Genomic DNA, 23,513 nt, shown 5'->3' with positions numbered 1-23,513 from the left:
TTTGTTGTAGGCAGAACGTATCGGAGTAGGATTCTATTGCACTGACACGCACCACTACTCAGCCGGTACTCTACACAGACCGGTGCAGCATAAACAATTAGAGCTGCAGTAGGCCTATATGCAAATAGACCATTGCCATATATGGATCTGTGCCATTTACTTGGAACTGGACTGGGTTTACAGCATGAGTGTTATATGCATATAATTAGTAGCTTTGGATAGAAAACACTCCAAAGTTTCTAAAACTGTTTGAATGGTGTCTGTGAGTATAACAGAACTCAAATGGCAGGCCAAAACCTGAGAAGATTCTGTACAGGAAGTACCCTGTCTGACCATTTCTTGGCCTTCTTTGTCATCTCTATCCAAAACAGGGGATCTCTGCTGTAACGTGACACTTTATAAGGCTCCCATAGGCTCTCAGAAGGCGCCAGAACGTTGAATGATGACTTTGCAGTCTCTGGCTGAAAAACAGTAGCGCATTTGGATAGTGGTCGATCTGAGAACAATGAGACGGGTGTGCGCGTGCACGAGACGACTCCATGTTTACATTTTCAGTCTTTGAACGAAAACAGGGTTTCCCGGTCGGAATATTATCGCTATTTTACGAGAAAAAAAGCATAAAAATTGATTTTAAACAGCGTTTGACATGCTTCGAAGTACGGTAATGGAATATTTTGACATTTTTTGTCACGATACGCGCTGGGCGCGTCACCCTTCGTTACCCTTCGGATAGTGTCTTGAACGCACAACAAAACGCCGCTATTTGGATATAACTATGGATTATTTGGAACCAAAACAACATTGGGTGATGAAGTAGAAGTCCTGGGAGTGCATTATGACGAAGAACAGCAAAGGTAATCCAATTTTTCTTATAGTAAATCTGAGTTTGGTGAGTGCCAAACTTGGTGGGTGTCAAATTAGCTAGCCGAGCTATCTACTCAGAATATTGCAAAATGTGCTTTCGCCGAAAAGCGATTTTAAAATCTGACACCGCGATTGCATAAAGGAGTTCTGTATCTATAATTCTTAAAATAATTGTTATGTTTTTTGTGAACGTTTATCGTGAGTAATTTAGTAAATTCACCGGAAGTTTGCGGTGGGTATGCTAGTTCTGAACATCACATGCTAATGTAAAAAGCTAGTGGAACGTCTGTCCCTAAAAGGTTAAACAATATGTCCATTTTGGAGAATGTGTAAACGGTCGCTTGAGAAGCCAGCTACGACCGGTCCGTTTTGATTCATGTTTGTCACCTCATGAAAGACACTACAGACACATCACCCTAACTCTGTTTATACAGGTGCCGCAGTTATGAGGTTTGCATCTAATTCTTGTATAAAATGAATGAGTAAAGATGAAACTATTTGTGAAATGATGTAATGTGAGGTTAACCTTTAATTTGAGAGAATTGTATTCCCTGTAAAGTTTAACTAGTCCGTGGCCACGCCCCCGTGAGCACAGTTGGTAGAGCATGGTGTTTGCAACGCCAGGGTTGTGGGTTCGAGCACAGTTGGTAGAGCATGGTGTTTGCAACGCCAGGGTTGTGGGTTCAATTCCCACGGGGGACCAGTACGAAGATTTTTTTTTAATGAAATATATTAAATGTATGCATTCACTACTGTAAGTCGCTCTGGATAAGAGCGTCTGCTAAATGACTAAAATGTAATGTAAATGTTAATACTTTGATCTTTGGGGAAATGCAACCAGAGAGACTCTGATGAACTCTCTAGCTGACGGACCGGATTCCAACAGAGAAGACAACAATGACATACGGGCGTAAGGATTAGCTTTTCAATGTATATAATTATAGACTGTGTGTAATGAATCCATTCGTCTTTCCCGCATCTTTATCAGTCCACACCCCCTTTCCTTTGTATACCAAGCTGTCATATCGATTTAGCCCATTTGGTGATTTTCCCTATTATTGTTAGTAACAAATATCTATATCTAATATCTAATGTTTGTTATGCATTTCTGTGATTATTTAGTTAGTTAGTAAATAAATGATTAAGCCAATTGGTGTATGGATGATTCATGGTGTAGGCTGGGTTCGTGCAGATAACCAAGAATTCTATGACGTTTGAAATGAGACTGACGTAAGGTAAAGAATAATTCATTAATAGAAGATATTAAAATATCTGAAGAGTTATATTCAGAAAATTCTAACTTTGTAATCTGAAGATTTTCCGTGGTGCCCCGACTTCCTAGTTAATTAAATTTACATGATTAGTTTAATCACGTAATAATAATTACAGAGAATTGATTTGATAAAATAACAGTCTTGACCTTTAATGATACTAAAGACATGACATGTTGACACCCAGTGCGAGGAGTCTAAGACAGAACGAGACTTCACTGTGAATTAGATATATATTAACTGTGCAAACAGAATTGTACAAACAGACTGCGTTGTATACAGATATTGGTTGTGTGTGTGTGTGTTTCCATTTGAACACAACTGGAAGTGCCTTCGGTGTCGCGTATCAGATGATGTCAGAGTGTCTTATGAGTTGGAAAGTAGTGATTACATTTCTAAGTGCTAGGACACGATCCAGCTACTTATCGAAATTTGACAAATAGACGCGTTGGGCCAAACGTGCTATTTCTATCTCTCGTGTTTCAGAACCAGGTAGACTCGGTCATTATTAATTTCTCGAGCGAGGACAAAGAGCCAGCCGATTGAAATTGAGGATATATTAGCTTGACAAGTGATAATTCTCTGTCCCTCGCGTTTTCAGTAACGCGAGGAGACCACGGTGCATTTCGATGTTTGCCGTGCGTTCCGGTTAAAACATCGTCAAAATAACGCCGAAAAGGGTTTGAACATAATACATTATAAGTAAACCAATTCCCTTGCTGAAGGGGATCATATGTTATGCTTGAAAGTGTACAAAGTAGGATTAGCTTGCACGAGATACTAAGCTAACAAATGGAAAACAGCCATTTGGTTTTTCCTGTGTCACGTTGAAATTCCTCCGCCTTATCTGACGGAAGTCCCGCCCTTTGTACTTCCGTTGATTTCAGCTTTCTGCGATCAGTAGAATCGCACCCCCAGTGCGATTCTTCACCACCCCCAGTGGTGAAGAATCGTCAGTGCATTTTCTTCAAAGGGAATTAGGTAATACCCAAAGGTGGATCACGTTTAACAAGTGGTTACTTATGATATCCAGCCAATCGCAATTGATTGGATATCGATGTCTCATTCAATTGAACTAATTAGAATTGCCAGATTTTCCTTTTCAGGTGGATCTTTTAAATAATATCCAAATTTGATTGGGTTTCTTCAATGAGACAATTTAAAACTTTTTCCACATTAACCTAGATGAAGCAACGCTCTCAGGTTAATTTAAGTGTAATTCCCAAATAGCCTTTCCTCTGCCTCTAGTGGGAATCCCATGTGGCTTTGGCTTTAGGGACATGTGAACCAAGTGGTGAATGTACCCTTTGAACTACTGTTTACACTTATGATAATCCTGACAATCCCAATTGATTGGATATCATCGTCTCAGTCAATCTAATAAGTTAAATTGTCGAACATACCTTAATGTTCTTCCAAATAAATGAGATATTTTAAACTTTCCAATAGTAACCTAGATTAAACAACTTCTCAGGTTAATTAAAGTTTCATTCCCAGCCTATCCAGGTATGATTAATTATTGTCATTGATTAATCAATTCAATTTTCTTTTGCAAATTCATTCACGTCCAACTCCCACATTACTGGTACAGTACTGATGGTTCATTAACGTCTACAAATAGATAAAAATTGTCTCTGCAGTGTCCAACGTATTCCAAAACCAAACTTTGGAAAAATATGAAAAACATTTTTTCCTTTCAAATGTTCTAATAATGTGCAAGCTATCACAGGGGGTAGTCCCCACTCGCCCGCTAATTAGTGAACCTCCACCCATAAATGGATTGATCTCTGATCTCAGCAGCGATACCAACCCTAATTATGCCATTAGCAGAAAAACAGCAGACATTGTGAACAACGCTCTCCAAAATCAACCATCAGGAGCAGGCCTTGTAAAGCTTCTCTCCAGTCTAGCCCTGATGTCTTGGCATCCGAGATTTGCATCGGCCCAATACCGCAGTGCACAGCTGAAGCGCGAGCAGGTAACGGTAGACATAAAGGGACAGGAGGAGAGAACCGGGAAACTGATAACAAATGCAGAAAAGGAAAAAAATTCTGCTAGCTATGGAACTGCGTTTGAAAACGGAACAATTTAATGTAATTGCAAAAACTTGTGACGAACGAGCACAAACTCTTAAACAAAATCGTCTTCTACAGGAACAAAATCGTATTCTACAGGAAAAACTTGATTTAGCCAAAACTAAATACGATGATGTCCATGCCAAACTAGATAAATCTGACAAGTTATCTACAAACAGGAGCGCAAAACTTGATAACATGCATGTAGTTTTGTTGAACGTTACTCAAAGTAACACTGTTCTACCACAAATGCTGCATACCAAAGACGATCAGTTAATGAACACAATGACTAAGTTGGATGACAGGTCAGCAGAACTCATTGAAGTCACTGACCAAATTAATGACGAGAGAACTCAGGTGTTGAAGATAGAAATATTGATTTCTAAGCAAGCAGATGAAATCTCATCACTGAATCTCTCGCTCTGTACTCAAGACCTCTATCTGCAAACCACGACAGATAACTTTGACACCGAAAGGAGCAAGTGCAACACTCACATGTCCAAAATCAGTACTCTAAGTGCTCAAGTGGACTGTTGAATGCAGCAGAATACCACCCTTAGGTACAGTCTGGTGGATTTCCAGAACGGTCACGCGCTACAGCATGACGACTCATCCAAGCAACCGGAGCCCGGCACTCAAAGGAGTGAAGACGATAGGTTTCAGACTTTGCCTCCCTCATGTGTCCCTCACTCTTCTCCTCTTGGCCTTTCGGCACTGAGTAATATGGCGCCTCTTGGCCAACAAAACCAAAGCTGGGCTTCTCTTCTTGGCCTTACGGACCCAATTTCCCCACAGGATGAAGCCAAACCTCTCCGCCCGCTTGGCGCGGAATACCTTGACAAACTCGTCAAGAATTTCCCCCCCTTTGACCCCGTTCCAGGTCATCCAAACAATACTGAGATGTTCCTAGCTGACATAGAGGATGCAATGGATGACTACCCGAATGCTACGGGTTCTGACAGGGTTTACCTGTTGAAGTGAATGTTGAATAGACACGTGACGAGGTTAATTTGTCTACAACAGCAACACATGCTTAATGACAACACTAAACTTGCCACATCTTTGAAAATAGAATTCAGTGGTTCTGCGACTCGCAAACACAATAGCTCACTGGCTAACACTGTCAAACAAGCTCGGAATGAACACCCACAAGCTTACTATCATATGCTGCTTTCAGCTTACTTTGGCCTACTCACTGAAACAGGTATGGAAGAGCTGTTACCATTCAAATAAATGTTTCTGTCGAACATGTATTCCACCTTCATTACCTACTTGGGCCCTACAGCCCACGTTGGCTTGCCTATCTTACAACTCAGAGAGCTTGCAAGCACAGCTTTTGAAGAATCAAAAGCTCACAACGCTAAGAGCCCTGACTACTCAGTTTTGAAGTCTGACCAGGAGCACTCACTCCAGTTAGAGGGTGCATTATCAGGTATTGGAACATTGAGAGATGACGCACAACAACGGTTTCTACCATGAAACCAAGATTCCAATAACCTCCGTGGTCGAAATAACTTAACCTCTCTGGGGTATGTGGGACGAACTCGTCCCACCTACGTAACAGCTACTGAAATTCCAGTGGCGCGATTTTTGAATCGTTAGAAATACTATTACTTCAATTTCTCAAACATATGACTATTTTACAGCTATTTAAAGACAAGAATCTCGTTAATCTAACCCCACTGTCCGATTTCAAAAAGGCTTTACAACGAAAGCAAAACATTAGATTATGTCAGCAGAGTGCCCAGCCAGAAATAATCAGACAGCCATTTTTCAAGCTAGCATATCATGTCACATAAACCCAAACCACAGCTAAATGCAGCACTAACCTTTGATGATCTTCATCAGATGACACACCTAGGACATTGTGTTATACAATACATGCATGTCTGTTCAATCAAGTTCATATTTATATCAAAAAACAGCTTTTTGCATTAGCATGTGACGTTCAGAAAACGCATAACCCCCGGCAAACTTCCGTTGAATTTACTAACAGTTTGCTAAATTACTCACGATAAACGTTCACAAAAAGCATAACAATTATTTTAAGAATTATAGATACATTACTCCTCTATGCACTCGATATGTCCGATTTTAAAATAGCTTTTCGGATGAAGCACATTTTGCAATAATCTAAGTACATAGCCCGGCATTACAGGGCTAGCTATTTAGATACCCACCCAGGTCAGCCTCCACCAAAATCACATTTCCTATAAGAAAAATGTTCTTACCTTGCTTGTTCTTCATCAGAATACACTGCCAGGACTTCTACTTCAATAACAAATGTTGGTTTGGTCCCAAATAATCCATCGTTATATCCAAACAGCGATGTTTTGTTCGTGAGTTCTAGACACTATCAGAATGCTTCTTCACGGTCCCGCGCATGGCGCATTGGTGTGTCAAAAATGTCTAAATATTCCATTACCGTACTTCGAAGCATGTCAACCGCTGTTTAAAACCAATTTTTATGCCATTTAACTCGTAGATTAGTGATAATATTCCGACCGGGAGTATGCATTGAGCCTAAACAGCCGAATAAAATTTCTCCTCAGGAGCGACTCATGCACGCGCCTCATTCAAAGGTCCTCGGAGCAGCCACTTACAAAAGGTGATAATGTGTTTCAGCCTGAGGTTCCCTCGTAAACCTTCAGTTATTTCCCGGGCTCTGAGAGCCTATCGGAGCCCTGGGAATTGTCACGTTACAGCTAAGATCCTTACTTTTCAATAAAAAGATGCAAGACGCACGACTCCTTGTCAGACAGGGTACTTCCTGCTTGAAACCTTGTCAGGTTTTTGCCTGCCATAGGAGTTCTGTTATACTCACAGACACCATTCAAACAGTTTTAGAAAATTCAGAGTGTTTTCTATCCAAACCTGAACAATAATATGCATATTCTAGCTTCTGAGTTGGTGTAGGAGGCAGTTAAAAATGGGAACATATTTTTTCCAAAATTCTCAATACTGCCCCCTAGCCCAGACAGGTTAAAAAGTACGTAGCCATCGAAACGACTACCGCTACAATCGACCTGTTCGCTACGTTCCTGCACCCAACGCCCACAAAGTGTCAGAGCACAAAGGTAACAAAGGGTTAAAGGACGATCAAAACGTAGACCAATATTCTTTAGAAGTTCCACTATGTGAAGAACTAAAGCGAGAAAAATTTGAGAAAAGGGTAAAAGATAAATCACAAGGACTAAACAGGGAATTACCGGACAACAGGTCCGCAGGAATTAATACCCTTAGCAAGGATGTTAAAATTCAAATTTCTCTCACTCTAGACCTTATCCAGGACCCGCTTGATCAAGAAACAAGCCCACCGGCTTTGTCTATAGACTCTGATACAAAGGTTGCGAAGAAAAAAGTCAAAAGCTTTGTTAAAGCCAAGCCCACTCAAAATCCGTAAAGTCGATCTGCTTTCACCTTGAACAGGAATGGCACATCACGTCGTTGCGAACAACCACTCCACTTTGTGGGGAATATGTCCACTAAACGCGACTCTAAATGGCCATACCTGTAAACAGTCCTGGAGGACTGCTTATCTTGTCATACGCTAATTGATTCGGGCGCGACAATATCACTCATCTCTCAAACATTGTTCAATGATCTCAAAAGGGCTTTGAAGCCAACTAAACGTTGGTTAAAAGTGGAACGATGCAACACTACACTTCGAGGTTTCACTCAGACTACCTCGCCTCTCACATTTACATTTACATTTAAGTCATTTAGCAGACGCTCTCATCCAGAGCGACTTACAAATTGGTGCATTCACCTTATGATATCCAGTGGAACAACCACTTTACAATAGTGCATCTAAATCTTTTAGGGGGGGGGGGGTTAGAAGGATTACTTTATCCTATCCCAGGTATTCCTTAAAGAGGTGGGGTTTCAGGCTGAAACTACACTTCCAGGGCGTATAGCTTGTTCACCCTGTGTATGTTACCAGCCTCGAATCTGAACCCCTGCTACTTGGAGCAGAATTGATGGATCGGTTACTTCCACTGATGGATTGGAAAACCAACCATGTATGGTCACAGGCCACAGTGACTTCTCCACTGGCCACACTGTTGTCCCCTAACGCTAGCTGCAACGCAGTCATCCACGAGGGGTATCTGTCGAAAACACCCCTTGGGAAAAAGACGTTTCAAAACCTCTTGGTGCATAATCCGATCCAGAGATATTACGATATCTCGACACATTCCATCAGCAAACCTGACTGAACATTATTTTCATGATTTCAAGCCAACTGTCTCTGTGAATGAGCAACTTCCCTCCTCCTTGCAGTCGTGCAATACTGTAGTTAAAATAAACTTCTCTTGCCCTTCGGACACTTCCGAAAGTACTGTGGCCGTCTCAGCAAGAAACACATTGATGTGCAGAGCGTACTCTGCTTCCGATGATTCACCTTCCGCTTTGTGGTGGACTGTCACCTCTTACAATGACACTAATGGCGTCAGTCCAGCAACTGACCCAATGACTCTCACTGGTGAAACACTTTGCGATATCACAGACAGATATCCTGGTCTCAGTTCGCAGGTACTGAAGAGGTTGCCACGCGTGGACGCGGTGGTGACTGACAGGCCTCGACAGCCACTGAGCGTTTTGAAGCACAAACACCATGAGATTTGGTTGAAAGGTTACAGCCATTCTTATAACAACGCAGACGCTGACAACTCGTACATAGGGTCCGACCTTTCCGTTTGTGCCTCGAATACCAACACCACCCACTGGTGGGTGGCCCAGACCCATGATAGGCCTCATCGAGGCCTGTGGGGTGGTCGAGACTGTGTAACACCGTACGAGGCCGCCAGAGCATAAAACAAAAGTAGTTGTAAACTCCCCTATGAGAACAGTGAGGAGCAGACAGGCCCCTTAGACGGGGATAATCTTAGAACACATCTAAGATATTACTGAGGTGTACCACAGGTCGTAGTAGTCTAGTGGACTTCCACCTCAAACAAATGGCAAAAATAGTCATGCCTTGCCATGTGTAGGTTCAACTACAATACAACTAGTAAAATGCTCTAATCATGTGTTCCGATAGGATAATATTTCAGAATAAATCGGTAGGATAACTGGTCCCCTTGAGTACCAGTACCAATGCCAGCAACAGTCAGTCCAGCTACAATCAGTAAGAAGGTTAGACCTAACAAATCAAATTGCCCTTGACGACAGTGACAGAGTAGTTAGGAGTCACTCAGAGTGCAACACGGGGAAGGGAATCTCCAGAGCACTCTTCCAATGGTTAACACACATGCCACTAATACATAGAACCCTCCATTCAGGAGGAAAGTTATTAGAAGTCATGAACCATGATCACACCACGTACAACTGGTCCAATGCTTAATGAGTACTTCCGTCGTGAGGTTAGCTCCTCCGTGGATAGTGGAAGACAGAGTGACTCGTAGTAAAACCACTACAGACTCCCTCGACACCAATTCTGACTGACCTCCGGGTATTGACCTGAAAATTACTTGATGATGTCAGACTCATTCTGAACAAGTTCTAGTCTGCCAGGATACTTGGTTTTGACATGTGCACTTGTGTAAGCATGATTCATTTTGTCTTTCCCGCTCCTTTATCAGTCCACACCCCCTTTTCTTTGTACAACAAGCCATCATATCGGTTTAGCCCACTAGGGGATTTTTCCTATCATTGTTAGTAACCAATATCTACTGTTTGTTTGTTATGCATTTCTGTGATTATTTAGTTAGTTAGTAAATAAATGATTAAGCCAATTGGTGTATGGATGATTCCTAGTTTAGGCTGGGTTCGTGGAGATAACCAAGAATTTTACGATGTTTGAAATTAGACTGACGTAAGGTAAAGAATAATTCATTAATAGAAGACTAATTGATCAGATATTAAAATATCTGAAGAGTTATATTCGGACAATTCTAACTTTGTAATCTGAAGATTTTCCATGGTGCCCCGACTTCCTAGTTAATTACATTTACATGATTAGTTTAATCACTTAATAATATTACAGAGAATTGATTTGATAAAATAACAGTCTTCACCTTTAATGATACTAAAGACACTACAGGGTGGTATACAGAAGATAGCCCTATTTGGTAAAAGACCAAGTCCATATTATGGCAAGAACAGCTCAAATAAGCAAAAGAGAAACGACAGTCCATCATTACTTTAAGACATGAAGGTCAGTCAATTTGGAAAATGTCAAGAACTTTGAAAGTTTCTTCAAGTGCAGTCGCAAAAACCATCAAGCGCTATGATGAAACTGGCTCTCATGAGGACCGCCACAGGAAAGGAAGACCCAGTTACCTCTGCTGCAGAGAATAAGTTCCTTAGAGTTACCAGCCTCAGAAATTGCAGGCCAAATAAATGCTTACATTTTACATTTAAGTCATTTAGCAGACGCTCTTATCCAGAGCGACTTACAAATTGGTGCATTCACCTTATGATATCCAGTGGAACAACCACTTTACCATAGTGCATCTAAATCTTTTAGGGGGGGGGGTTAGAAGGATTACTTTATCCTATCCCAGGTATTCCTTAAAGAGGTGGGGTTTCAGGTGTCTCCGGAAGGTGGTGATTGACTCCGCTGTCCTGGCGTCGTGAGGGAGCTTGTTCCACCATTGGGGTGCCAGAGCAGCGAACAGTTTTGACTGGGCTGAGCGGGAACTGTGCTTCCTCAGAGGTAGGGAGGTGAGCAGGCCAGAGGTGGATGAACGCAGTGCCCTTGTTTGGGTGTAGGGCCTGATCAGAGCCTGAAGGTACGGAGGTGCCGTTCCCCTCACAGCTCCGTAGGCAAGCACCATGGACAAGTAACAGGCACATCTCAACATCAACTGTTCAGAGGAGACAGCAGGAATCAGGCCTTCATGGTTAAATTGCTGCAAAGAAACCACTACTAAAGGACACCAATAAGAAGAAGCGACTTAATTGGGCCAAGAAACACGAGCAATGGACATTAGACCGGTGGAAATCTGTCTTTTGGTCCAAATTTGAGATTTTTGGTTCCAACCTCTGTGTCTCTGTGAGATGTAGAGTAGGTGAACAGATGAACGCCGCATGTGTGGTTCCCACCGTGTAGCATGGAGGAGAAGGTGTGATGGTGTGGGGGTGCTTTGCTGGTGACACTGTCGGTGATTTAATTAGAATTCAAGTTACACTTAACCAGCATGGCTACCTCAGCATTCTGCAGCGATACGCCATCCCAAATTTTGTGAGCATTTCTCATTTGCCAAGATAATCCATCCACCTAATAGGTGTGGCATATCAAGAAGCTGATTAAACGACATGCTCATTACACAAGTGCACCTTGTACTGGGGACAATAAAAGGCCACTCTAAAATGTGCAGATTTGTCACACAACACAATGCCACCGATGTCTCAAGTTTTGAAGGAGAGTGAAATTGGAATGCTGACTGCAGAGCTGTTGCCAGATAATTGAATGTACATTTCTCTACCATAAGCTGCCTCCAACGTCCTTTTAGATAACTTGGCAGTGCGTCCAACTGGCCTCACAAACACGTGCATGGCATTGTGTGGGCAAGAGGTTTGCTGATGAACAGAGTGTGAACAGAGTGCCCCATGGTGGTGGTGGGGTTATAGTATGGGCAGGCATAAGCTGCGGACAACGAACACAATTGCATTTTATCCATGGTAATTTGAATGCATAGAGAGACCATGATGAGATCCTGAGGTCCATTGTTGTGCCATTCATCCGCAATCATCACCTCATATTTCAGCATGAAAATAAGGATCTGTACACAATTCCTGGAAGCAGAAAATGTCCCAGTTCTTCCATGGCCTGCATACTCGCCAGACATGTCACCCATTGAGCAGGTTTGGGATGCTCTGGATCAACGTGTACGATAGTGTGTTCCAGTTCCCGCCAATATCCAGCAACTTCGCACAGCCATTGAAGAGGAGTGGGACAATATTCCACAGGCCACAATCAACAGCCTGATCAACTCTATGCAAAGGAGATGTCACGCATAGCGTCACGCACACCAGATACTGACAGGTTTTCTGACACACGGCCCTAACTTTTTTTAAGGTATACAGATGCATATCTGTATTCCCAGTCATGGGAAATCCATAGTTTAGGGCCTAATGAATTTATTTCAATTGACTGATTTCCTTATATCAGTAAAATCTTAGGAATTGTTGCATTTATATTTTTGTTCATTGTAATTACCTATTAAGCTACTTTGCAACTACTTAGCATGGTAGCTAACCTAACTCCTAACCTTAACCCTAACACCTAGCTAACGTTAGCCACAACAAATTGGAATTCATACCATATGTTTAGCTAGTTGGTAACATATTGTATGTTTTACAAATTCATAACATATCATACAAATTGTAATTAGTAACATATCATATGAAAAGGATGATGGACATCCAGAAATGAATACATAACATATTTTTTTTATTTTACCAGGCAAGTCAGTTAAGAACAAATTCTTATTTTCAATGACAGCCTAGGAACAGTGGGTTAACTGCCTTGTTCAGGGGCAGAACAACAGATTTGTACCTTGTCAGCTCGGGGATTCAAACTTGCAACCTTTCGGTTACTAGCCCAATGCTCTAACCACTAGGCTACCCTGCCGCCCCAGCACATAACATATCATACTAAATGGGGTGTCATGGATTTATGTACAGAATAATATGAAATGTTCTGAGACCAGGTTGTCACAGAAGAAACAGGTTGGCTGTAAGCAAGAACAGATCAGTACGCATATCAACCTGAACTCAAGTGTAGACGTAACATAGTAAATTCTAAATCAGGGGCACTCCAATTAGTGAGATATGTTACATTTCTTATGGTATGTATTAATTTGTGGATGTCCATCCATTTTGTATGATATGTTACGAATTGCAATTCGTACGATATGTTACAAACTGATACATAAGCAATGTATTAAGAATTTCCAAAATGTATGATCTTTTTCGAATTCCAATTTGTTGTGCCTAACATATTTAGGTTGCTAGGTGGCTAACGTTAGATAGGTGACTAATGCTAATGTTAGCTAGATGGCTAACGTTAGCTAAGCTAGGGTTAAGTTTAGGAGTTAGGGTTAGCTACAGCATTTTCGGTTAGCTAAAATGCTATGTTGTTGCAAAGTAGCTAAAAAGTAGTAATTAGTTGCAAAGTTATTAATTAGCTAAAATGTTAAAGGTGTCCGTGATGCGATTCAAACATGCAACCTTTGGGTGACTAGACGTTCGAGTTATACGCCCACCCATCCACTTAAGTAATCTGTTTTATGTAATCATACCAAACATAACATAACTAATTACAGTGTCCCGGATGTACTTTTAAATATGTTACGTTTAGTCTATGAGACCAGGCTCTCTGGGATAGCCGGATATGGTTTATGGCAGTACTGCACCATAATTGCTATTTATGCTGAATGGCAGATGACTGTGTAGGAGAAAGGGCAAGCCAACGAGGCCTGCAACTTGCAACAAGAATCACTCATTTGTGATCTAAACTGGGTTATGGTACACAATAGTATTGTACAGTAGGCTATGTGCTATGATTATTGGAACTATGGGCAGGCAGCCTAGAAAAACCATGTCATTGCTCGAGGCATAGGCCCAATGGTTCAGTTCTAGACAATCTTGTATCTTTACCAATTCTGTGGTATTTTCAAATAACCTACTGATCATAGCATGCTTGTACTAGAGACTCCATCTGACCTTAATAAGGAAAACAAGAGCAAAGAGAGAATACGGTAGACAGAGTGGGAGAGTCGTCAACCCCCCCCCCCCCCCAATAAAACTGGGGACCAACAAGGACCCCGGAACACCATACCAGTCACACAAACAAATTGACCCAGCCTCTGCGTCCCAAATTGATGTGGGGGTTACGTGTTCACACTTCCACTTGCCCCAGCCAACCTTGTCCTCCCCAGACCTCAGCAACCTTTGCACACAGGAAGCAACCTTTAAAAGAAAAGAAGAAAACGAGACCAGAAGGGAACAGACAGGAGAAATAGAACAATAACAAAGAAAAATAACAGTGGTCAGTCACGTGGACATTCAGGAACAGGGCGCACGAGAGAGCATCAGTCCCCCGGATGTGCCGCACATCGAGATGGAATGCTTGTAAAAAATAAACACCATCTCATTATCCTCTGGTTAGGACACATCATGGACCTCAAAAAGGTGAGAGGGTTATGGTCGGTGTAGACAACAATAGATACTACTCCCGACCCGACATACACCTCGAAGTGTTGTAGCGCCCATATGAGTGCTAGCGCTTCTTTTTCAATGACCGAGTAGTTCAACTGATAATTGTTAAACTTTTTGGAAAAGAAACTAGCAGGCCTCTCAACACCAGACACATCTGCTTGCAGCAAAACTGCACCTGCCCCCACATGACTAGCATCCACCTGCAAGGTAAATGACAAATCCACACAAGGAGCAGCCAGCACTGGAGTTGAGGTAAGCAACCTCTTTGCATCTTCAAAAGCCTGTTGACAACGAGAAGACCATACGTAAACAGCCTTAGCTTTCAGCATATCTGTCAAGGGAGTGTTCCTACAAAGTTCCTACAAAAACTACAGTAATAACCAATCATTCCCAAGAAACGCATCAGTTCCTTTTTAGTAGTTGGTGGTGGAAAAGCATCAATAGCTACCACCTTAGCCGGAACAGGACGCACTTCACCCTGCCCAACCACCTTTCCAAGGTATGTAACAGTCGCCTGAGTAAACTCACATTTAGGCAGATTGATCGTATGGCGACCCGCAGCTAGGCGGTGAAACAAGGCTTGAATACGGGACAGATGTTCCTCCCAAGTATCTGCATATATCACTACATCGTCCAGATAAACAGCGCACCCGGCCAGACCGGAGACAACCCTGTTCATAAGTCGCTGAAAAGTGGCAGGTGCATTATGCAGGCCGAAACTCATAACCAAATACGAGTACAGACCAGAGGGTGTAATAATGGCAGAGATTTCAGCCCTTTAACAGGTCAAATTTGCTCACAAACTTAGCTGCTCCGACTTGATCAACGCAGTCCTCCATCCGAGGAAGAGGAAATTAATCTGGCATAGTGACACTGTGTACCTTATGGTAGTCCGTACAAAATCTGTTTGTCCCATCCGGTTTACTGACCAAGATATATATCACTCTCCAGCATGTACCTGACCTCAGCATCCAGACAACGTAGTTTCTCTGAAGAAACTCTATAGAACCGCTGACGAATGGGGTCAGCATCTCCAACGTCAATATTGTGTTCTATTAAGTTTTTAGGTGTATCAGAAAACAAACCTGGAAATCTCCGAATCAGACCGACCATCTCTTCCCGCCAATCAACAGGTAGATGAGCGAGAAGACTGTCTAAAATATCCAGTGTCTCTGAATTTTTCAATCTACCCTGCAGTATACAATCATCGGGACCAAGAACATCTTCCTCCTCATGCACGGACCTAGCATGACAAGAACCCAGCGAAATAACGGTATTGACCAAAAGAACAGGTTTACCGTCCTCTGTAGACTCCCACTGTTCAGCCTCAGAGGAACATGCATAATAGGGTTTTAACAAATTTACGTTGCACAGTTGGTGTGCTTTTCTCCGTTCGGGAGTAGCAACTAGATAGTTTTGCTCAGTGCACTGGCGCACAACCGTATGTGGACCTTGAATCTTGGCTTGAAAAGGAGAACCAATAATTGGCAGCAGAGCAAGAACCTGATCACCTGGACTAAAGTGACAAGGCTCAGTTTGCCGATCCAATATGCCCTTCATCCTCTCCTGTGAAGATGATAGCTTCTCTTTAACCATTTCACCAGCGGCGTACAGGCATCGCCGGAAATCACACACATAAGATAACAGGGACTGAGGGGGCTCGGGAGACTACCAGTCATCCTGGAGAACAGATAGGGTGTGTGGAATTCTATGTCCAAACACAAGGTCATTTGGACTGAAACCCGTGCTCTCCTGTGAAACCCTCCTAGCAGCTAACAGTAACCAAGGCAATCCCTCCTCCCAATCCTTATCCATCTCAGTCCAATAAGCTATCAACAAAGACTTAAGTGTTTGATGGAAACGTTCCAGCAGTCCTTGACTTTGCACATGATAGGCGCTAGACAAATTGTGTTTAATATGGAGCTGTTGGAGAACCTGACCAAACAGATTAGAGGTGAAATTACATCCTTGATCACTCTGAATGACCTTAGGGATTCCAAACAGTGAGATAAACTGAGTCAAAGCTTTTAGCACAGACTTAGTCGTGATAGACCAGAGAGGATAGGCAGCAGGAAACCTAGTGGTCTGACACATCAGTGAACAGGTAACTACTACCTTTTTTAGAACGAGGCACAGTCAATAATCAGATACTCAAAAGGTTGGCTGAGTACAGGAATAGGAAACAGTGGTACCGGCTTAATAGCTTGATTAGGTTTACCAGTTAATTGACAGGTGTGACAAGTTGATGAACTCAGAAACATCCCTCTTTAACCTAGGCCAAAAGAAATGTCTTAATATGCGGTTGTAGGTTTTCCTCACACCCATATGTCCAGCAACATTGTTGTGGGAAGTTGTCAACACCAACTCACGAAGCTTAACTGGTACAACCTGACTAATTGCCTCCCCCAGAAAACAACTACCATGAGACACCCACTTTCTCATCAGGACATCCTCTTGGAGAAAATAGCCATGGGCGACATCTCCCAACTGTTCTACAGGCACAATTTGGTCATGCAACTCTTCTAACGTGGGGTCAGCCACATTGATTAGATTAGTTCGGAGCGGGATGCAGTTAACAGGATAACAGGGAAAGTAGTGACAGATTTCTTTGTGGCATTCTTGTTAGCCGGCGCAGTGATGTGTTCTTATGAGCCGTGGCGACCTGGTCACTGCGCCGGCTAACAAGAATGCGCACACGCAGAGAACACCTCTGGGAAACTCTGCGCACTCTCATCAGGAATCCCTACAAATGACGGCTTAGCGCGGAAACCACTAGAAATGGAAACACAACAGCCCATACACGCTCACCAGCCAAGTTATTCCCAAGGATAACATCGATACCCTCAAATAGGCAACGAAGGACGCACCCCCACAACAACCTCACCCTTCACCAGTCCACAATCCAACATCAATTTATGCAATGGAACTGACAGAGTGTTCAAACCTATTTCCCTAATTAGAACACTATTCCCCGAATCAGTCTCATTAGAGAAGGGTAACACAGACTCCAACACAAACGATTCAGAGGCACCTGTGTCTCTCAGGATCTTCACTGGCACTAGGTCCTTACTTCCTAACAGACACAAAACCCTCCGTAATGAAAGGTAAATAGTCTGGGTCAATATGGACTTTCACATGCCCCTGGGCATGAGACAATGTGTCAGGAGTGAACTGATGTGGAACAGGCGCAGCTAACGCTGTAGGCTTAGATTTGATGTAAGCACTGAATTTACCCCTAGCCCTGAGAACCAGACATTTGTTTTTCCAATGACCCGAACCTTGACAGTAGTGACACTCAAAATCAACTTTACCACGGTTGTCAGGCTCAACCCTAGTTAAATCAAACTTTGCCCGTGAACCAAAGTATTTCGGTGAGCGAGGCCCAAATCTCTCCAAACGCCCCCACTCACTCCGAATGCGGGGCTCTACAAAGATACTTTTGTGAGTCAAAACATACTCGTCCGCCAAAAAACCGCAGCTTCAGCGACAGTCTTTTTACTTTTCGTTCGTTAATGTACATGGCTATATGATCAGGGATTGTGTCCTTAAATTGCTCAGGCATAAATCAGATTACAGCCCTTGGAAAGTTATAACTGCAGAGGCGGAACACCAGCGATTAAACTGTGAAGATAACTCTCGCGCAAACTCAACATGAGTCTGTTTATTATCCCTTTTTAAAGTTCTAAATCATTGGCGGTAAGCCTCAGGGACCAATTCGTAAATCTGTAACACAGCCATTTTAACCTACACTAAGAGCTGAATATGCTTCCTGCGCTTTACCAGTCAACACACACTGCAACATTAAAGTGTGGTCAGAATCAGGCCAACTCCTAGCGCCGGCAACACGCTCATACAACGAAAAGAATGTCTCAGGGTCCTGCTCATTAAATTTAGGCAACAACCGTAAGTTCCCAACAATATCAAATGTGTCCAGGGCACGACCAAAAGAGGAACGACCCCTAGGTAAATCTGGGTCACCTTCCCAGAGTAAACTCTCCCCTGAGAGCTTTCCTTCCCTAACCAGCTTGATTTTAGCACGCTCCAAATCCTGTTTAAATTCCAATTCCTTTTCATACTTTACACGGTCATGCCCTAGCTGTAACAGAAGCAGATCTTTCTGCTGTTCAAAAAGAAGACTATTAGGACTAACAGATGGAGCGACCATTGTAACGTTACGGGGAGACGGCGAGTCCTCAGCAGAGGCTGCCCCAGTGGTAACTTCAAGAATACCACTCTCCATCAGATTGGCCTTCAATATGAACCTAATTTAATTCTTTAGACGTTTATCACTAATTTAAACCTTGTAGTGTTCAGCAATCTACAACAGCTGTTCTTTAGTACATAATTCTAACAGTTCCTCTGATGGAAAGACGCCATAGTCAAAAGTAAATACAAAGAAAATTATCCTGCTCTTCCCCTCTGCTAAACACACCAGACCACAAGAAACATGACAATCACACTGAGCACCACAGAAGAGAGATGAGATTTATATGGAGCTTCCCCAAAACCTACAGTAACTCAACCCTAGTCTTCGTGCAGATATCGGGTGGGTAATTATGCACTGTAGCCCGCTGGCAAGGAAATAAACCACCCAGCACACTAGCAGATTCCCCCAAGCCACAGATGTGCCCCTGAGACAACTGCTCAATCCACAGACAACACACAAAAATAACCATGCCCAACGTATTCCAAAATGAAACACGTCGCTAAGCCTAAAAGGGGAAAAAGGCTATAGCTCCGGGTAGTAAGTGTCACTACCCTACCCAAATCTCTCACTGAGGTACACAACCAACTGTACTCACCTCCTCGGACCGATGTCCCAACAGCGAGTAGATCAAGTCTATTATTATTATTATTTGACCCTGCTGGTCACCTATGAACATTTGAACATCTTTGCCATGTTCTGTTATAATCTCCACCCGGTACAGCAAGAAGAGGACTGGCCACCCCTCATAGCCTGGTTACTCTCTAGGTTTCTTCTAGGCTGGGTTTCTGTACAGCACTTTGAGATATCAGCTGACGTAAGAAGGGCTTTATAAATACATTTGATTTGATGTGACTGGTCTGCACTGACCTGCCCTCAACCCCATTGAACACTTTGAATTGGAATGCGGACTGCGAGCCAGGCCTAATCACCCAACATCAGTGCCCGACCTCACTAATGCTCTTGTGGCTGAATGGATGCAAGTCCAGCAGGATTGTTCAAACAGCTTGTGGAAAGCCTTCCCAGAAGAGTGGAGGCTGTTGTAGAGGTAAAGTGGCGACCAACTCCATGATTTGGGAATGAGATTTTTGATGAGCAGGTGTCCACATACTTTAGGTCATGTAATGTATGTTTCTAGTGGGGTTTTTCCCCTGGATTTTAGCGACCATTGCCCAGTTGTCTGTGTCAGAGATGTGAAAATGCATAAATCTATGCCTCGTGTCATCACTAAGAGGAACTTAAAAAAAATTGTGAACAAGCTTTTTTTCATCTTTATTTTAGTGTCTTCAATACTATTGTAGATAGTGATGTCCCCTTCAAAACTCTGAAAGTTAAAGGTAGAACGAATGTCTGGTTCCTTCCTGAATTATACAAGGTCACCAGTAACACAGGCTTAGGCCTGAATTGTCAATATTTTAGCCAACTGAGGAATCAATGTGTAAGACTGATCAAAAAGGCTAAATATGATTATTATGTAACCACTCTTTCTGATTGTAAGGGGTTTTGTGTATATTGTGTATATTTATGTTTGTCTGTGCAATATGTGTTGTGCTGTATTTGATTTGTTTTATATTGTTTTTCATATGGTATATTGGATTTTATGAAATTGTATATGCAGGGCTCCCTTGTAAAAGAGAAAATTACCTCAATGGTGACTCCCTGATTAAATAGGTAAATAATAATAAATAAAAAAAGAACTTCTGAGATGTTGAAAATATACTGAACAAAAATATAAACACAACATGCAACAATTTCAAAGATTTTACTGAGTTACACTTCATATAAGGAAATCAGTCAATTGAAATAAATTCATTAGGCCCTAATCTTTGGATTTCACATGACTGGGCAGTGGTGCAGCCATGGGTGGGCCTTGTAGGGCATAGGCCCACCCACTTCGCAGCCAGGTCCACCCACTGGGGAGCCAGGCCCAGCCAATCAGAATACCTTTTCCCCCACAAAAGGGCTTCATAACAGACAGAAATCCCCCCAGTTGTAAGGCCGGTTGGATGTACTGTCAAATTCTCTAGAACGATGTTGGAAACTGCTTATGGTAATTGAATGTTCATTTCTCTATCTGGCAACAGCTCTGGTGGACATTCCTGCAGTCAGCATGCCAATTGCATGCTCCCTCAAAACTTGACACAGCTGTGTCATTGTGTTGTGTGACAAAACGGCACATTTTAAAGCAGCCTTTTATTGTCCCCAGCACAAGGTGCACCTGTGTAATGATCACGCTGTTTAATCAGCTTCTTGATATGCCACACCTGTCAGGTGGATGCATTATCTTGGCAAATGAGAAATGCAAACAAATTTGTGCACAAAATTATTTGAATGAAATATGTTTTATGAAAGATGGAACCAACACTTTACATGTAGAATTTATATTTTTGTTCAGTGTAGTTCAACTATGCACCAGTAATCCAGGGGTGGCCCGGCCCACTGATCTTCGCCGTAAATAAACGCCCAGTTCTTCTCATACTTGTGTGGATTCCCCACCCTACCAACATACCATAGTTTGGCCTACAAATGCTACTGTCAATCACGTCAAATTAATGGCAATAAAAGGCTATAATTTGTGGGATATGATCATTTAGCCTAGGCCTGCATGTAGCCTAATCAGTGGAAATACGTTCCTCATCACTAGCATATTAAATGAGTAAGTGAAAAGAACCTACTCATCTCTAGGACACATTCCATCTTGAAATATTTTATCCAGAGGGACGATTGCTTGACCAAGAAACACGTCAAGTCCGATAAGCACCCGGTGCATGACGGTGAGGACCAAGTCGCCGCTCCCTGTGGGAAATGCACTGCGACCCCCAGCCTCCAGTATTCCGGGGAGAAGTTCGAAACAACATTCCTCATTCCACTCTGGCACAGTCGCCTTTTCGACCAAACCGGTGGTGTATTTCTCCTTCCCAACCTGAATGATGGTGTAAACATAACGGCTCCCGTGCTTGCCCTTCGTCCGCAAACCCCTTGCACGAAGGACAGTTACATTCACATGTGTAGGCACCCATCTCTGGTCATCGTTCAACTCTATAAGTGACATCATTTTAAATTCCGTTGCCTGGTGTGGGGAAGCGTGATTGCGTAAAAAGCCCTAAATAGACATCCTTTGCCACTGCTTTTTTGGAACCTGACCCACCGGTTAGCGCATCTGATGACGATGCTATCCAATGTCTTCGCCTCGCCCTTGCGGCTGGATCCCCCGTTACTTGGGCTACTATGTTTGATTGCTCAAACAGACGCAGGACCTCTGCAGAATTTCTCCAAAGTGCAGGTCGCCGACGTCAGTTTGTGGAAATGCTGGATATGCCGCGCTTGATGCACTCGCATGTCATTATTCTGCTTTGGTCAGTCCTCATCGCATTACTAGTTTACTATATGAAAAGTCATTGTGCTCCTGCGGCCCGCCCTCCCTAACAAGAGCCCCGCATGCAGTACGAATACCGAAAGAGAAACACGCCCCTCCCTACCTACATGGTGGATGAGATAGCTAAACTAGAACTATCAAAATCATTATTGTGGCATTATTGTGACTGTGAGACTACCATTTTACAATCATCCATGCAATTACAATATGAGTTTTTCATTGTCGATATCGCAAAAGTTGGATAAAAAAGATCCCACCCAATCATGTTGTCCTAGTCTAGCGGGAAAGCTACTCTGGGCGACTGCGCAATGTAGGCTAGATATAACGTCCCATACAGAAACGGTTATAAACTGAAAACAAGTGCTTAACAATTGGGTTTTGACTGTTTTGCAGCATCAAGATGACACGTGCAATCATGTACATACATATCTTGAGGATTAGAGTTTATATTTTAAAGGCCCCCACCAGAGGGCAATGCCACCCTATTTCGACGTAACTCCTGGCCTATAGCATACATTGTCCTTTAGGTTCCACCTCTGAAGGATGATGCAGGTTGCTAATACATATTCACGAATTGGGGATATGAACATTGTGGGTGATTTCCATGTACAGTGGAGAAATAACAACAGCTGTCAGTATAGCTAGCTAGCATGCTAACCTTATTTAGCTAACTAATGTTATCTGTTGTTGCTACATAGCGTAGGGAAAACGTAGCCACAGATGGATAAGGGAAACCTGTATCTTTGACGTGTAAGTATTAATTTGTGGATGTCCATCAGCAATTTCTTATGATATGTTTTGAATTACAATTTGTTGTGGCTAACATTAGCTAAGTGGCTAATGTTAATGTTAGCTAGTTAACTAACATTAGCTTGGATAGGGGTTAGGAATTAAGGTTAATGTTAGGAGTTAGTTAGCTAACATGCTAAGTAGCTAAAAAGTAGTAAGTAGTTGAAAAATTGCTATTCAGCGAAAACGCTAAAGCCCACCTAGCAAATTTTGTTGAAAAGACGAATATGCCCCATGTCCAATCTACTTCCAGATTCACAAATCCCTCCATGTGTTAGACACAATATCAAATATTTGTCTATGAACAATTATACTAAGCAAGCTGGTCCTGGGGCTCTGTTCACGAACACAAACAGACCCCACAGAGCCCCAGGACAGCAACACAATTAGACCTAACCAAATCATGAGAAAACAAAAAGATAATTACTTGACACATTGACACATTGGAAAGAATGAACAAAAAAACTAAGCAAACTAGAATGCTATTTGCCCCTAAATAGAGAGTGCACAGTGGCAGAATACCTGACCACTCAGACTGACCCAAACTTAACCATCATACATTACCCCAATATTTACACAGCATTTATTTACACAATTCAAGTGCTTATTATCATTATTCCACTACTGAAGCATGACTCAAATCAACTCCTCATATTTTAAATATCCAGCGTGACAAAATATACATTATTATGCCATGCCTCAACATTAAGTGAATTATTGCAAATACATACAGTATTAACAAAGGAGTTTCCATTCGGTTTTGATAT

At 42.4% G+C, this 23,513-nt stretch overlaps 1 protein-coding gene across 3 annotated transcripts in view; it reads right to left on the bottom strand.

The window, feature by feature from the left end:
- LOC115170719 (rab11 family-interacting protein 5) overlaps positions 1-22,007 on the bottom strand; it is a 47,306-nt gene extending 25,299 nt beyond the window's left edge. For 2 of the 3 annotated variants that reach the window (XM_029726952.1, XM_029726955.1), the window contains exon 1: positions 21,257-22,007. In XM_029726952.1, coding sequence (XP_029582812.1) covers positions 21,257-21,636 — 380 coding nt within the window. In that variant the 5' untranslated portion in view covers positions 21,637-22,007. The remainder of the gene's footprint in view (positions 1-21,256) is intronic. The other variant, XM_029726954.1, reaches the window with a different exon arrangement.
- Between the last annotated feature and the right edge of the window lie 1,506 nt (positions 22,008-23,513).

Source organism: Salmo trutta, chromosome 32 (genome assembly GCF_901001165.1).
Source record: "Salmo trutta chromosome 32, fSalTru1.1, whole genome shotgun sequence".
Classification (NCBI taxonomy): domain Eukaryota; kingdom Metazoa; phylum Chordata; class Actinopteri; order Salmoniformes; family Salmonidae; genus Salmo; species Salmo trutta.
Note: the sequence above shows the minus strand (reverse complement) of the source record. Positions and strands in the feature narration are given on the sequence as shown.